General features: G+C 41.2%; 1 protein-coding gene across 1 annotated transcript; it reads right to left on the reverse strand.

Annotated features, from left to right (window-relative positions):
* Positions 1-1,681: 1,681 nt before the first annotated feature.
* Positions 1,682-14,382, reverse strand: LOC117747731 (serine protease HTRA3-like). Its single transcript, XM_034557163.1, is given in 11 exon segments — positions 1,682-2,305; positions 2,421-2,516; positions 3,217-3,274; positions 3,369-3,483; positions 3,671-3,703; positions 3,819-4,013; positions 7,798-7,835; positions 7,838-7,886; positions 8,631-8,763; positions 9,014-9,113; positions 13,681-14,382. Coding segments are annotated over 11 exon segments (1,401 nt in total). The 5' UTR covers positions 14,096-14,382; the 3' UTR covers positions 1,682-2,136.
* Between the last annotated feature and the right edge of the window lie 3,723 nt (positions 14,383-18,105).

The raw sequence follows: 18,105 nt of genomic DNA on the forward strand, positions 1-18,105 counted from the left end.
CATCCAGCCATACTCAAACGGTACTACAGCACTTAGTTCGGGTCTATAGAAACATATCTTTCAGTAAAAGACACAATGCACGTCGTCGTCATATTCATTAGAGGGTTTTAAAGGGTTTTCAGCAGTTTGGGACTGAAAGCTGCTTGGCCTAAATATATTATATTGTATTCAGACCGTTTTAATAACAACAAATAAATTGCAGGTTTTAAAAACTGTTAAGCAAACGCTCCACTAACATTCTGCAATCCTCTGATCATACAACTAACATACAGTACAAATCATACAAATTATAAACATAACGCTTACTCGTGTCAGGATCTGTAGTGTTGTCGTGTTTCCTGTTTTATTTTGAAGTCCTTGTCTCTCGTGTCCTCTGTTTCTCTTCCTGTCCCTGTGATTGTCTGCCCTGTTCCTGATTGTTTCCTCCTGTGTCCAATCACCTGCACCAGCCCTCTGTATTTAAGTCCTGTTTGTGTCATTCCCCTTGGTCGGTTCGTCTTGTCTAGATCGTGGAAGATCTTGTGTGCGTGTTTTGTATCCTGGTTTTTGAAGCCTGTTTTTGGAATCCTGTTTAGCAATAAAGTTGCTTTTCCATCGTTGACGGCGTTTGGGTCCAGTGTCCTGTTTGCAGCCCCACATAACAGAACGAACCGACCAAGGGGAATGACACAAACAGGACTTAAATACAGAGGGCTGGTGCAGGTGATTGGACACAGGAGGAAACAATCAGGAACAGGGCAGACAATCACAGGGACAGGAAGTGAAGAGAAACAGAGGACACGAGAGACAAGGACTTCAAAATAAAACAGGAAACACGACAACACTACAGATCCTGACACGTTGAGGTCCAGAAAGGCCGTCCATCATATCTACAGTCTGGCTGATTGAAAAAACTAAAACCCTATTTTGGTGACTAAATGGTGCAGCCCAAGACACGAGTATGTTGACACTTTGGTTAAAAAGCATTTATAACTCAAATGATAAGTGATAAAAGCAGTTGATGAAGGTGACTAAATTGTTAAGATTTTAAATGAATACTGTCCTGAATATTATGATTTACATAGACAATAAAGAGGTCAGCACTTTAACATTCAATACAATTCTGTTAGTTCATTTAAAATTGAAGTTGGCATTGGTGCATTTATTTTTGGGTCAGACCCCAGTGACTCTCATCCATCCATTATCCAACACTCAACGCTCCCCGGTCACGTCCTACATAACCCTTCCAGGGTATTCTTGGTCTGACCCTTTGTCTCCACTCAATGGGACATGGCCAGAACCGCTCATAGGGGAAGCCTCCAGCAACTCCTTTCAACAAGAAGAAGCAGCACTTCTACTCTCAGCTCCTAACCCTGCCCAGGCACCTTCCAAAGGAAATTAATTTGAGATGCTTGTGCCCACAATTGTTTCAGTCATAATTCAAAGCTCATGACCAGAGATGAGGGTTTGAATGTAGATCGGCTAGTAAATCAAGAGCTTTGCTTAGTCCATATCAAAGCTACCTCACTTGGATTTGGATTGGCCTCAGTGTGCTGAGCTCAGGCCACAAAGAACAGTCCTGTTGTGGTGCAGTGGACCAGCTTTACCCTTGGACGTATACTAGAGGGGTCATTAGAGTCTATTTATGGAGGCGCATGACCCTGTCCCCCAGTCAGAAAAATGCTTTAGAGCAAAGTCACCATCATTTAAAACATCTTTTATGGGAAGTTTTCAATTCAACTGTACATTCATCAAGATTTATTTTATCTTTCTGTGATGTGAATCATAAAATGCTGCCAAACAGCCATTATTGCCTCATATCAACATCTTGAGGTACTAAAAAACGGTATAATCAAAGTGAACCATAACATACATTATAGGGTATGGGTTTATGTGATTCTCTAAGGTGTACATGTATGCACCTGTTCCAAACGAGGCCGGGTGAGCAGATGGAAGGCACAGTTCTGGATACCAACGCTGCATTGACCATGTTGCCCACGTTGGTGCAGTTAACAGCCAGTTGCCAAAGTACCAGAAGACGTGTGTGCTTGACAAAGGTTCCAGTGCACCGGTGCAGAGCTTCCACCATCCACCGCGTTCTTTCACAAACATAAGGCCTTACATGTTGGTCTAACTCCACAGGAGAGCTTCCGATGTCTACTGCATGATAACGTCGGGTTCGATGTTAAAGAGCAGGTCGTCGTTGTCCCTCCTGACCTCCAGCAGGAGGGCTGTCTCCTCCTGCAGCGCCCCCTGCAGGTCGGCCGTGGCCATGAGAGGTTTTCCATTCAGTTTCACAATAATGTCCCCATCTTTGATACCGCCTCTGGAGACAAAGAGAGGAATGAATAGAGCCTGTTATAAAGTATTCATGGTACTTCAGAAGATAACACACTGTGTACTGCTTTTGTTTGAGGAATAAATGAATAATAAAAACCTACTTCTGTGCAGGTGAGTGAGGAACAACTTCATGAACATAAATCCCACTGGTAACATCGGGGAAGTCTGGGTTCTGTTGTTTAAGCTCTTCAATTAATCTGGAACCAATACATATATACATTTTTTGTTTTTCAAAGAAAGTCCATGTAAACCAGTGGTTCTCAAATGGGGGTACGTGAGATTTTTAAAAATATATTTAAAATGAGCATTCATTACAAAATCCTTTAAAAATAGTTATTTAATAAACATTCAATCACATAAACTGAATTAAAATCAGACACTGATGGCACAATGCTGTATATTACTTTAAATGCTTTGCAGTGGTCAGGGGGTACATCACTGAAAAAAGGTTGAGAACCACTGATCTAAACAATCCCACAATATTTAACAATTTCTATTCAGGAACCACAAGGTGTACACATACTTATACATACTGTATTTTTATTTAACCTTTGAGAGCCTCATTGTATCGAGTGTCCTGACTAAGATAGACTGCAAAAAGTCAGTCATAAAATAAAAGACCGATAACAAATTTGACAAAGTTTGACACATTTTTTATACAATTTCATTTTCAAATTCAAAACATAAACGATTTCATCATAGAAGTGACCCAAATGGCACCTTAAAACCACCCATAGTTGTCCTATCTAAAACCTATCCTGCAAATGCACATTTAGATAACTTCTGAACACAGTTTCAGTGGATTGTGTAAATACAATAACTTTTAATTTAAAGACAAAACATTTTTAGACATATTTCCCATCAACACAATAATTGTCCTTAGTAGTTCAGACTTACGTTGGTGTTATGGTCAGCATCCTGATTCCAATGAAACGTTTCTTTATTGACCTCACATCTGAAAGAGACTCCAGTTAGTTTCTGTATATTCAGCGGGATACTCAAGATGTTTATGAGATGTTTAATTCTGGCCCGATGACATCACTTCAGACCTTTGCTGTGCTTGTCGAGGGAATCATTGAGGAAGCGAGTGATCCTGTCGGAAGGAATGGCGAAAGATATTCCTGCTGCAACCTTCAGGGTGTTGATGCCGATCACCTCCCCGTCCTCAAATACAGAGACAGTCAGGGTTATTTACTTTTCTATTTACAAGTAGTTTTCTAAGGTTGGTGTCATCAATAATGCCAAATGCAGTGATTGTGTAATTTATATTTAAAGTTTAACAACCAGACCCGGGCAGAGAAATGATCATTTTAAAGCAAACACACTTTGAGGTAGGAAACCAAAAGCGTACCAAGTTGACAAGAGGTCCTCCTGAGTTCCCATACTGTGAAGGAAAACACACACACTGGGTGTACAAAGGATCTCACAACTTGAAATGGGACATCATTCTGACAATCATTTTGACCCAAAGCATGTTTCCTGCCTCGCTGTATTCTCACGTTGATGATAGCGTCCGTCTGGACATAGTCCATGTCGGAGTCCCTGAGGCCCAGCTCCTTGCCGTCTCTCTGGGCGGTGCTGACGATGCCGGTGGTGACCGTGTTCTGGAGGGAGAAGGGGCTGCCGATTGCAACCACGAACTCCCCGGGCCTCAGGTCTGCACTGTGGCCCAGGAACAATATGGGCAGTTTCATCTGGGAAGAGGCACAAAGGGTAAGATAACGCTGTTGTAGGATATTAAAACAATCCGTACAACTGGCCTTCGTTCCAAACCTCTAATACAATCCACGGGAGCATTTTCTCAATCAGTGCCCCAACCAATGGGGGATCAACATGACCTTCTACTTAAATATGATGGTTGCAGTTTTTAACATAGCTGCCATCTTTGGCGGTTATTTTGAATATAGGACAGGGACTATGTTACACTGATTTAGGGCAGTATAACAAATTCCTGTCCTCAGATAAGATTGGATTTTTTCCTCAGTTCAGTTAGCGAACATGTTTCTGTATTACCATAAATCCTAAATGTCATCCAACACTGAGACAAGATCGGATTTCAGACTTAGACAGTTTCTGTACTGAGGTCCTATAATCCAACATTCAGTTTAATTAGGAATTTAAACCTTAAAACTAGCCAGGTTGTTTGATAGTCATGGATCATTACTTTGAATGTTTGCATTTGTTGTACTGTTTCCAGAGGAGTGCGTCTCTTCAACAATATTGGCGAGTAGTAAAATGTGCATGCTTATAGAACAAACGTACAAAAATATGATGCTGTTTGTGAGAAGTTGAACTTTCCGTTAATCTGCGCTGCATTCCTCTGAATCAAACCTATTTCACAGCTGTGTAAGAGGCTCATGATCTACCATATACCAAAAATGACCTTGTTCCATGAAGCATGTACATTTACACTTTTCACACTCAGGAAATACGACCCAACGTGTGTTAAAAACAAAACTGCAAATGTCGATGACTTCAGTTTGGGACACAAAAGCTTTAACGGCTAATTTAACAGAGGATATACAACCTCACATAACCAAACAATCAACAAGTCTGGACCATGAAGACAAATTAAATAAAGCATGGAAAACAGTGCTTTACAGCCTGATGATGATGAGAATGGCTGTGAGACATACACAGTCAATAAAAGTACAACGGTAAAGTCTATGAAGCATATCCTGTGCGATGTATTTTAAAAAAGCAAGTTGTAATGGAGACGACGCGTAAAAAGGGAGGATATGATAAAGAGGAGGAGTGAGGAGGTGAAAAGGAAAGGGAGAAGAAGAATGGAGCTGAGTATAAACACATGCTCAGCAGACAGATGGTGTGACTGGAGGAGAGGAGGAATGGGCAGAAAGGGTTTCTTTAAGGTGGAGCCCTTCTGGATCGGGTTTCTCTTGGTCCCGGTCCAGCTCGCTCAGCTCTAATGCAGAGATGTCAACCGAGGTTCAACTCGTTTTGGTTTTCAAAAGCAGATATGTTATGCACTGAATAATGTCTTCACCTCTACACATCTTGTGTGTCCAAGGATTGGATAATGATTGTTACATTATATATACAGTATATATATTCAATATAAATACTAGTTTCCAAAGATACCAATTCAGGCTCTCCAGATGAGCTTTGGGGAATTATTTAAAATATGATTCTCAAGGCAGAACATTTCCATTTGAAGTTTCGCTAAACTATTGGAAAAAGATGATAGAGAATACTTGCGACTGTGCAATGTGGAAATATTTGTGTTATTGTTATTAAAGCTACATTAATCATTTTCATGCCACAGCATTATGTTTTCAGATTGTACGCCTCTCGTCTCGTGAACTGATTAGAATTTGGTGGTCAAAGGTCAAAGTAACTGTGACCTCACCAAACACACTGGTGGCCATAACTCAATAATTATTATGCTAATTTGACCTCTACTGTACGTGCCAAAAATACATCAAAATGTTTCTTGCCTGTGATGGTTTATAAACTAACGATCATCATTAGCTTTATTTTGTTGTACATTTACAACAAAATGCATCAGCAATGGAGAAACTCCCGTCCTTGCTCACGTTTTATGTTTTTTCAATATCCATGTCTCTCCGGAATGTTACGTTTTCGATTGTGAGAGGCACTGCGATTCTCTTTTGAAAGATTATGTCTCAATAAAGAAAACTCAATAATCAGAAACTTAAAACTGAAATCTAAACATTATTACCGTTGCCTTCCAGCAATGGGGATTTACTTTTTCTATATTTAACCCATAACCTTAATTATTATTATTATTTATTTTTTTACAGCAAAACTATAAGCAGGATATCTTCAAAAATATTAATGTACAATTAAATAAAAATCAAACTGTTGCTAGTATTAGCCCAATAAATCAAACTAATACAACGTGGGAGCGTAGAGGAGCAGGACACTCTGAGGTGGTCCAAGCTCTGGATGATGCACTCCAGATGGAAGTATTTGGTGTCCCTTCAGGGGGGCTTTGGATTCTGATCCTGGTCAATTAACAGTATTAACATCCCCAGGAACCTGAACACACACTGTACACACACACACACACACACACACACACACACACACACACACACACACACACACACGTTTAGTCTGCTGACTCATTACCCTGCTGGAGCAATCATTTAAAACAGACACTGTTTATCATTACAACTACAGTTCATAACTTCAATTAAAATAACTTTTCTTTATGATATTTAGTGAACAAAATATGCCTCCTTTTAATGCTCTAAAGCATGTGAACTCTGTTTAAAACTGTCAAACTAGGCAGGGCTAATTAAATATGATTAAAGAATCCTATTGCTCCCCTATATTTTCTGAAACATATTCTAGTGTACTGTTTGGATGTAAAATGTAGTGGTTGGCTCTACTGGGCCACCATGTTGAAAACAGTCAACAGGATCAATCTTGGCAATCTCAATCATTATCAGGCGATATCTAAACTCCCTGCTTGGCAAAATAATCCTGGTAAATAACCATCTCCAAATATCCAGTTGTGAGCCCCCAGCAGTCTGTTTCAGACCTCGGCATACCTGCTTTACTTTATTGTTTCTTGTCTGGACAAAAGGAAGCAAGCTGCTGATTTCAGTGACTCACCAAAAGCTTTTGATACAATCAATCTCAGACGCTCCAATTTTGGTTTGAATCAATTGCTTGTAGATGGTTTCAGAATTACCTTTCTGCAAACAAATGTTATTACCAGCAACAAAAGGTATTCCACAAAGATCCGTTCTGGGCCCCGTCCTGTTTACAATTTAAATGAATAGTATTGTCCCTTCTCTAACTGACTGTAATGTCCATCTTTATGTGGATGACACTACTTTGTTTTATGTTGCTGACTCTGCACAACTTGCTGTTGAGAACCTAAAACTTTCCTTTAGTGATTTTCAAAATACATATTTTTAACGAGTACTTGATGCAAGTCAATGCTTCTTCAAGAGCAAGACATATTGATTTGAACAATCGACACCTATCCACATTGAATGGTAGCAATATTGAGACAGTAACAGTGTATGAATTACTAGGTATTGGTCTTGAAGAATCATTTACATTTAACAACATCAACAAACTAGGGCAAAACAACAACAACATCAACAGAAACAGATCCAGCTTCCTATTGAATTGTATAAACAAACTAAAGTTGAGACAGTCTTTCTGTAGATTATGGGGATGTTGATCATTCTGCTCTTAGATTCATTACCAGAGATTACTATAGGTTTGTCGTCTGGCACAGTATGCTATATATGTATCTATACTATGTATCCCTTATTGGACATTCACCACCCTTCATAACATCTATGCTATGGAACATTTACTTCGATGCATATCCCCACTTTACCTCCTCAAGTACATTTGTGTTGCTTATTCATTCTCACGTGACTAGAATGGTCGAGCACAAAGGGACAGTGAAACAATTACATCATGTTCTTATCTATTGCTTGTTGAGAAAATCCCAGAAAGCAGTGCACTCACCTGGGAATTGATTTTGATGGTAGCAATGTCTGACTTTTGTCAATGTCTTTGATGTTGGCTTCATATACATCCCCGTTATGCATCTGGACCTGCAAAGAAGAATGGAAGAAGTTCACCATCTCAAAGTCATAGAATAGGATTAGGTTTGATTCATATCCAGGAAGTCAGCTTTGTGGCAGCTTTCTGCAGTGCCCTATGCACCTCCTAAATAATCTAGTTGTGTTTGAGCCAATGGTGGTTCAACCAGATATGATGTTATTTGAATTTGCAAATAAAGAGTATTTGGTGCCAATGTTGAACTTTGATATATTTATACATTTAAGTACCACACATTGACAAGTATTGAGGATTTAATCCTCTTTGGTGCATACATCCACAAAATAAATCTCATAATTGTTATCTTTCTGAAACTGAGAAGAGAATATATTAACCATATCCATATTAACGCCTGTGTTTTAAGTACAGAGCTGGGCATAGCAGAAAGATGTGGAAGTGTAACTCCTAAAACCAAAATGTGTCATGTTTACGTTCCCATTTGTGTGCAGATTACATACAAGATCAAACATGTTCATTGGTGAGCCTGAGAGGTATTGGTAGGTGTATTCTTTTACTTGTTAACTGTCCACCTGCTCTCACTCGTTGCTGGTCAACCACATCCTGACTCCAGCTCTGTAGTTTCTTTTGTATTCATCCTCACAGTTTCCTTTTCACCCAACGATACGATTGGCAAACCAATTTCAATACAACTTGAGTTGACTTGGTAAGGATTTAGCATGTGAGGAAGCTGTGAGCATTTAAAGGCGGCGTACATGGTCACAACAGTATGTCATTACCTTGAGTTGCTGTTGGCCGGACACCGGCGTGGTGCTGGATACCACGTGGGCGTTGGTAACAATCAGTCCGTTATCCGACATCACAAACCCAGACCCACTAGACAGAGGGATGTTCCGACCAAAGAGAGGATGCCTGGGGTGTGAACAACACAATCGTTTCAACTGAGCTGAACCGGCTCACAGAAAGAAGATGTGCTTGATGATCATTTAGTTTGTCCCATTATCTTGTGTTTAAGGCTTGTTTGGACATGCTTAATCTACCGTAAGAAAACCATTCGATAAACCAAAGGCAAAGTTATATTCTAAAATGTATTTCATAACCTTTTAAAGTCACATATTCCAAAGTGACTTGCTAAAATAACCTCCAACCACACAGTCGGTACCTGAGGAAGAGCTCGATGTGGACCACAGCCGGGGCGATCTTCTCCACCACGTCGGCTATGAAGTTGAACTTGTAACGAGGACTGGCAGCATTTGAAGGACCTATACTGGCAAGAAGAATTATGTATTTTAATAAACAGTCAACACCTTAATATAGGAAAAATCAAATCCAAATCAAATCAAATTAAGAAATTTGAAATAAAAAAAAATTAAGGAACACGGGTAACTTTCTCATTGTCATGGTTTGATCTACAGATGTCAGGACATGAGTTGTTTTAAGAACTCAAATAAAAACAAAAGTCAAAATGGAATCCTAAATGGTGGCACATCAGTGCTAGATAAGAAAATATTAAACTCTTTCGACAATAACAGTAGAAAGATTAGCAAATATCTTAGTTTTGTCCACACTGAACTGTCGGATGTTTGAGTTCATCCAGTCTACTTAAAGGGTTCCGATTAAAAGAAAGGCACAACGGCATATCATCTGCATAACATTGGGCAACCCGTTTTCACTATCTAACTTGTGTAACCTAACTTACCTACCTAGTTACTTAAGTATTAAACCGAAATGTTGTGTTGCGCAAGTAAACCTAAAAGCTGAGTGAACATACTTTTATTTTCTAAAGACACTGTGTGAATTACCTCCTTCTGTTTCATGGATTGGAGTTCCATTCATACATTGTCATATTCATGTTATGTGTTTATGTAACTCTGTAATGCTGTTCATTCTGTACACATGACATCTATCTATCTGTCCATCCGGGGAGAGGGATCCTCCTCTGTTGCTCTCCTGAAGGTTTCTTCCCTTTTTTCCCTGTCAAAGGTTATTTTTGGGGAGTTTTTCCTGATCCGATGTGAGGTCCTGGGTCAGGGATGTCGTATGTGTACAGATTGTAAAGCCCTCTGAGGAAAATTTGTAATTTGTGATATTGAGCTATACAAAATAAACTGAATTGAATTGAATTGTGCATGTAATGAGCAATTCCTGTGAACTCTGAAGCTTATTTTGAAAAGACACTCAGTTGCTGACACCTCCAACACTGACGCTAGAACGGTCCGGAGAGCGACATCGCTTTGACATGAACCACGAACGAGCAGAACCACACTGCTGACCCACAGTACTCCAATGGAACCGCACTTGTCATACTGGCACACAGCAGGGTTGCTTGCGTTGTACCGAGATAATGCCGGACTGATATTTAAGGATGAATTGTTTGATCGTATGTGGTTCTTGAGGAGCTGCTCTGGAAGCCAATTCAGACCAATATTAATAACTTCCATTTATGACGTGTGTTGTCATGATACAAACTAGGCAGCTAGCTCAATTTTGCTAGCTCAACCCTCAGTCCTCTGACTGACTTCCTGATGTGCAGTGAACACAGGAGAGTAAATCTAGACACAATCCTGGCCACACTTATGGACAACCTAGTTCGCTTTGCCAGGATCATAGGCGTCACTGCTCGACCAGTTACGTGTTGTCCCTCCAGCTGCACTGAACACTGCGAAGCCAAGTCGGCCTTTGAGGAAACTGTGGTTTGGGATTTTAGACTGAAACTGGAATCTCAAATGACAGAATGGCAGAATGCAAACCAAAGGCAGAAGCCAGTAGGTTAACATTACTGGTCTGTACATTATTATATTTCGCTTACACAGCCTTGAAATTTCATTCAATCACCGTTCAAATATTTTTTTTAAAGGGAAAAAACTCATTAATTAATAAAGCTCCACAAAGCTGCGCTGCAGAGTCTGTGATTATTAACCTTGCACGCGGTCATTTGATCCACTGGTATTAAGAGCAGCTTCAAGTTCCAAATTGCCTTAGCTCACCATAGCAATATGTTTCTTTGTTTCCATTAATAAGGTCATAAGAAAGAGAGAAAACACTGCTGCTGCTGGTAAGAGTTCACTAAATGACCCGATGGGCGGCTGTTTAAAACCACACATGTGGAAACTGTGATGACCTGCGTGGCGTTGGAATCACTTACGCTCGTCATTTGGAAAAGACCCGAGAATAAATCTGTACAAATATTTAAGTTGATTAATCAAGTTTTTTAAAGCTCAACTACTGATTTTGGGGAGAAACTTTCTTGGGAAAGAAATAATAAATAAGATGCTGAATGATTTACCACGAGCAATTTGGGAGTTGGGACTTGCAGGTCAGTCACCCATATATTTTAGTTAACCACGCCCGTAAGCATGCAACGCTCCAGTGACATGGTGTGTGTGTCTGTGTGTGTGTGTGTGCCAGCCACATACCCTTTAAAACCTAGAGAAAATAAAGGGTTTGTGATCAAAGGGAAATGTAAATAGAGTCTGCTACAACTCTGGGCTGCAGGGACTTCCTGTTTCCTCATTGGTGTGTGTGTGTGTGTGTGTGTGTGTGTGTGTTTCAGAGGATTATAACCCCCTGAGCAGGGGATTGTGGTTATGATTGGAACAGTCAGCAGCAATCTGTTTCATTCATCAGCACCGAACAGACGTCCAGCGCATCGTATCCTGGCCTGACATGTTGGAGATGTGCTTTCCTTAAAGGGCTGGTTCCAAATGTTTCAGCATCAGGCAACAAAAGTAATAAATGTAACAATTAATTACAACACATTGTTACGTTTTGAAAAAAGAAAACAGCCTGACAAATTGCAGGAATTGATCATCTGATCACAGAAAATAATTAGATTTTAAAACTCACTGTCCACGTGTTACATACATTATTATGTGTATTGCAACGTGTGGAGTCAAACTGTGGAATTCTCTGGGATTTATTTTAAATGTTATTCAACTATTAACCAAGGTAAAAAAAGAGTGTGTTTAGTCTTTTAGCTTCAACACACTCCAGCTCAGAAATGTAAAAGGCTACAAAGCTCTCTGTAAGTGGACGTTCACAGTGAGCAGAGCTCAACTCAGAGGAGCTGAACCTCAAGCTCACCCTTTGTTTGGACCAGTGTGGCCAATGAGAGAGAGAGAGCGAGAGAGAGAGAGAGAGAGAGAGAGAGAAAGAATGTGGGACAAACAGAGGAAAGAGGGTACAACAACATGTAGTGAATAAAGGATGATTATTTAGTGGCTTGTAACGTTTGGTTTTAAATGGAGACGGTAGTCTAATTAATTCTGGAGAGCTGCGGGCAGGACCGTGTCTCTCAGTGTGACGAGGAAATGAGGAACATGTGCACACGTGTGGACAGGAGAAGGACTGTAAAACAGCAGATGCTGGAATCGGTCCACAAGATACTGTGTGTGTGTGTGTGTGTGTGTCTGTCGTCATGCTCACCATATTTATTATCACCGCCAGGTCGTAAGCCTGTGGGGAGATCATGCTTTTGGTCGTGTGTGTTGTCTGTCTGTCCACAGCTAATCTTATACTGCTGGACCCAATAGTCTGGTGTTGTGTGTGTGCTCGTTTCAAAGCCCTCTCATGTTGTGGTGATTCGCAACCAAAAAACTCATTTTATTGGCTGTCTCATAGCTCCATTGGCTGCTGATGACTTGCTCCTCTTCACCGGGAGCAAAAGGCATTTCTTACAATCTGCTCGGCTAAAAACAACCTAAAGTTAAGCATAAAATGGTATGAATAAAACCAATGCTAATACATTCTAGGAGATCATTAAAGTATGTAAGGTTCATCCTCTGGGGACAACCAGTACAAAAGCTCCTGGCAATCCATCCAATAACTGGCGAGATTTATACAAAGTGATTTGATGTACCAAATGATATTGCTTTCCGTTAGAGACCTCTAGAATGTAGCCCCCCCCCCCCCCCCCCCCCTTTACAAGGGGAAAAGATGAACGTTGTTTACGGAGAAAGGCCTGCACATGAACTCTGTGTTTGGGTTGAGGGAACTATGTCCGTCAGTATGCAGGACAGAACAACATCTTTTTACAGGAGGTGTCGTTCATTCCCGCTGTTTGCTGTGCTCCAAATACCTGGTTCTGGGCTGTTAAACCAGCACCTGCCCTCTAACCAGTGTTTATTGCTGCTGGGAATCAGTACTCTGGAGACCAAGCCTTATTAATCTGTCTCTTATTAACGTGGAGACAGTTGAGGACAGCCACAGGGCGGTTTGTTGAGGTGGGGGTTGAGGGCCGGACCCCACACTCGCTCCATGAGTCAACATGATTGTGGGAAACACATTTCTACAATAGTCAAAGCAGACTGAGGATCACTTTTGATTTAGAAATAGCAGTAATTAAAAACCACTGTTATTGGTGTCACTGAACTACTGAAGTGCAGAATATTTTTTTTGTAAAGGCAACGTATCTTCACAAAACATCTGTATGATGAAAATAAATACTCCTCTGTGAGGTCGAAGACAAGATCATGGCTTGGGTGAAAATAACTATGTAATGTTACTTCGGCACGGAATAACAAATCATGGTTCAAATAAATACTCAAGTGTCAATGTTCAATTCTGGTTTCACAAGTGACAGGAACAGCGGACTCCTCTGTGAAAGTCTGGCGTTTTAGACCCTTATGCGGATTTTATTCTTATTTTTCCTCAACATATATTCCTATATTTATTTTATGTTTTGGTCTCCTTTCTTAATATCATTTATTTTGTAAGATAATACAACAGAATAGTAAAGTGTTCTTTGGAAAGGGCTCTGCTCCGGATCCCTGTACTCGGTCCTCTTTGAGTCTGGATCACCAAATGAAGCCAGCAATGTGTAAATCGTACCTGTGCCGTTCTCACACGGTCCCTTCTGGACCTGGGTGATGCCCGGCAGAGCCTGCTGCTGCGCCTTCCTGCTGGTCGCCTTCAGTTGGCACACGTTTCCGTACGTCTTCCCGTCGCTGCCGCACACGTCCTGACGGAACCTGCACCGACAGATGCCCTTGGAGAGCCGCTTGCCCGCCGGGTGTTTGCACTCCAGTGCGTCCCCGCACGGCAGGTCGTCCTTGCGGCCGCACGGCTCGCCCTCCGCCTGGGCGCACACCAGGCAACAGTTGCAGCGGTCCGGCACGTAGCCGCTGGGGCAGCCGGGGCTCGGACAGGTACTCACATCGCACCGCGTCGGGCACTTGTCTTTCGGCTCTGCGCCGGCGGACTCCTTGAGGTACAGGAGCACGGCTGTGTACAGGAGGACGTGCATCCTTAATGGAAGATGTTCAGCGGATAAACACGAAGGAAGCCGACACCAAGTTCACGCGGAGATCATAGCTGGTTCTGCACTTTCTGGAGACTGCAGAAAGAAATCCACACACACGGAAGACAGAAAGACAAATGTCCCCTGAGTATTGCAAAATACATCAGATTAAAATGATCCTGATATTGGACGGTGAGCTTGTTATTGTTATTGTGAACCAGCTGTCGGTGGAGAGCATCCAGTGGAGTGACACTGGCTGGTTCCTGTCTCCCACTCAGTTGGCAGTGTGGAGCCTCTCGCAGTGAGGCCGGCCGGAGACGGGGAGGAGATGTGGGCGGCAGCTTCCTCCACTGGGGGCGTGGCGACGGCGCTCCGACGCAGTTGTTGGCTGCGCCGCTGTCACCGCGTGTGACCTCAGAATGAGGCGCAGTAATGAGGGAGGATGTTTAAGTTCTAGAAATACGGAGTTCCCTAAATGCACCAACTATTTTCTATGAATTACGTTGAAGTGGCAACAGCAACGTTGTCATTATTAGTTGCCATAGTACACCTTTAGCATTGATTGTTTTATAGTAACTGTTAGGAATATTTGACTGCTTATGAAATCAGTGTGTCAATTTAATACTGATGCCTCTATATGACCTTCATAAGTAATCCAGACCCTCAGAGAGAAGATTGCTTATTTATATATAGTTATTTGCTCGTCATCGGGTCGGATTTCTGAGCCAAATTAGATGAAATCCTACAGGTTCACCAAACTCCTCCGGTCCCCGCTGGGAGTCGACACCACGCTGCTGGAGGGAAGGGGGTCACGGGAGAACCAGAACCAGGACTGAGCCAAGCAGACTGTCAATATATCTTCTGCAGTAAGATGAGAGGTTTTCTAAAGAGTCTGATGCTCAAAAGCAGTCAAAATCATCACAATATGAAAGTTCCTCGTAGTCACTTTAAACTTTCCATAAATGGGGAAATGTAATTTTCAGATGCTCAAAATGTAACAGGTATGCACTTTCTCAACCAATGAGTCGGCTACACGACACAGAGTCTTGAATCCCTTAGACAGAACTCAGCTTCATGTGCTCACTACTTTTTTCTCCTTTCTTTCCAAAACATTAAGTCATTCTTTGGTGCAGACCAGGGACGTGCTTTCATACTGTCCCCTTGTAAGGGCAATTTAAGACGACCAGACGACCATGCAGACACACACACACACACACACACACACACACACACACACACACACACACACACACACACACACACACACACACACACACACCTAAATCTATGTCCTACTACTTTTAAAGGTGCTGGTGCTTTAATGTAATGTAATTACATGTAATGTAATGCTTTACAGTTCACTCTGACTTTTGTTTTTCTACTTCCTGTGAGAAAAGGAAACCTAGAGCAGCTGTGGCTAAACGTACATTTCTTTCTCACCTCTCAAGACAAACTGTTCTCATGACCGCAGTGTGTTACCCTTTATTCATTTAATATTACAGACTGTTAATCATGTAGCTATCTTGAGTCAGAGTGTGATGTGGCATAAAGGTCAGTCCTGGTGCCACTTCATATTTCAATGTGTGCATTATTAAGGTTTAGTGTCAGTAAAACATAGGTGAGAAAAACAACAACCAGGAAGAGACAATGTATGGAATTGCAACTTACCTTGGAAGCAGTCCAGTATCCAGTTCTCAACATACATCTATGAATAGGACCACAGGAAACATGTGGTCTGGTAAAGGTACAATGTGTTCAACATATATTCTTATATCAAAGCCTATATTCAAATAAGCCAGCACAAATTTTAAAAAGGCCATGTCACTCAGGTAGAGAAACATTGACTGGGGTCACGCAATGACAAAATAAATAAAAGTTATTTAACAACTTAATTACACTTTGCTCCCAATGAAATGGTACATTTTGAAAACTTTTACTTTGAAACCTCCACTGAAGGTGTTGAGTTACATTGATGGTAGCATAACGTTGAAAACCGCAAAAGTTCGCAGATTAATTTTTATTTGAGAAATATCTTGACATTTGGGAAATATATTTTCTTTCTTGTTGAAAGCTAGACTATGACGCTCTACGTACCCCTAGCATCAGTTCTTCACATGTCGATTTACGCTTGTTACATGCAAAATAACTTTTCAAAATAAACTTACATGTTCACAACAAACAGCTTAGTTAGGTTTGGGAAAAGATTGTGGTTCAGGTCAGAGTAAATACGTTTGTTACGTAGTTGAGCAAGATAAATAAGGTCAGAAGGCTGATGTAACATAACATTATGTATTGTGACTTAAAATAAGTGACACTTCATACAAGACACCGACAGCGGTCGCCTGGGTGAAAGTCCTGTCTTTTTTGTACCATCCAACCACCCCGGCCTCGTCCCTATGCCAGCCTTATCACTCTTTACTACAGAATATGACTCCCTCTTACTCCGCCATAACCATGATCATGTCATAGTTTGACACATAGGGCCACTGACCAAGCGGACATATTTGACCGCTTGGGAGTGGGAAGGGGCTGCGTTCTTGTGACTGTCTGTTAAATATAAGTCTACAGCCAGTTGCAAGTTAGCCTAGCTTAGCATAACGACTGAAGTCAGAAGTCACAAGCTAGGCTAGCTCTGTTTGAAGGTAATGCTTATCATCACTTGTTTTCTTTGCAACTGCTAAGTGTATTATGTTGCCGCTGCTATTTGTTTTTCAATCTTCTCGTCTAACTCGCAACCAGAAAAGAGTATTTCTCAACTTTTCAACCTATTTCTTTCAAAAGAGAAAGTGTTCTCAACAGAGCGGAGAGGATGACATGACTGTTGTTGTACTGATGGAATTAAGTGTTGTGGAAATGTACCAACGGGCAGAGAAAGGTTGTCGCAGGGAATGGGTGTATCAAATTAGGCAAGGGTGTGTTTTATTGCTTATATTTCTATTTTCAAAAGTTTCCAAGGTCTCACTTTAAGATGGTTTGGATGATATGTTAAAACAGTTTTTTTTAAGTGCCACGTGCACTCTGCCTCACAGTCATTGCGTAAATGAAGGTAAATTAAGCTGATGTTATCATAGCAGCAAAGAGCGATGGTCAAAACTACAAAAACAAGACTCAGGTTATAAAAAAGAGACATTTCCCTTGGTCCAAAATGACCTCACTAAGCAAAAATGTTGTTTCTCTCTGTGACTTTAAGCTGCTTCTCACATGGATAGCAGTAGAGTGTCCGATCCCTCCCACCGACACGCTCTCTACAGATGTGAGGCTGTTTTTAATTCTTGCTTCCCTCTGACAGGCTGAGGGTCACAGGGTGGGACGCTGGCTGTGGACGGCTCATATCTCCAGAAAGACGAGCGTCCATGTTTGTTTGGCCAGACAAGAGGGGTGTCGACGGAGACATGTGTTTCTCACCCAGCCGTGGTTGTGTTTATTTGAAGCAGTCTGTCACCTGAGAGAACACAAGGCTCCTTGTTCAGCAGAAACACTCAGTTTATGAAGTTCATGGAGGCATGCAGACAGCACTTGGTAATATTTATCCGACTATTTGACACATTATGACTCATTAATTAAGCACTCCAGGCCTAAACCCAAACTATTGTCGTGGTCATGTTTGCGCCATCCAGTGATCGTAAAAAAGCCATCAGAATATTTTCAAAGACGAAATAACCACATACAAACAAATGCAAGGGCCAATCAAATACACGCAAGTATCCTGGTACAACTTTGTAACTTGAAAGACGTATTTCTACTGTTTCTGAAGAGAAAGAAAAAAAGACTGGTGACCGGATAACTTTCATAAGTCTTAAAATCCAAATTCATGCCCAATTGGGACTCAATATCATTCATAATTACAGCTGCAATAACTTGGATGGTTTTCCCTTCTTGTAATTGAAAACCCATCCAGAGCGACATCCTTGTATTTGGATCAAGTGGATCTCAGATTTATTTTTTCTGTGTGAAAAGGTGCTGCTCCTTCTACTTTTGTATGAATCTGGAGAAAGTCAAAACAATGTTTGTGAACG

Source organism: Cyclopterus lumpus, chromosome 18 (assembly GCF_009769545.1).
Source record: "Cyclopterus lumpus isolate fCycLum1 chromosome 18, fCycLum1.pri, whole genome shotgun sequence".
Lineage (NCBI taxonomy): Eukaryota > Metazoa > Chordata > Actinopteri > Perciformes > Cyclopteridae > Cyclopterus > Cyclopterus lumpus.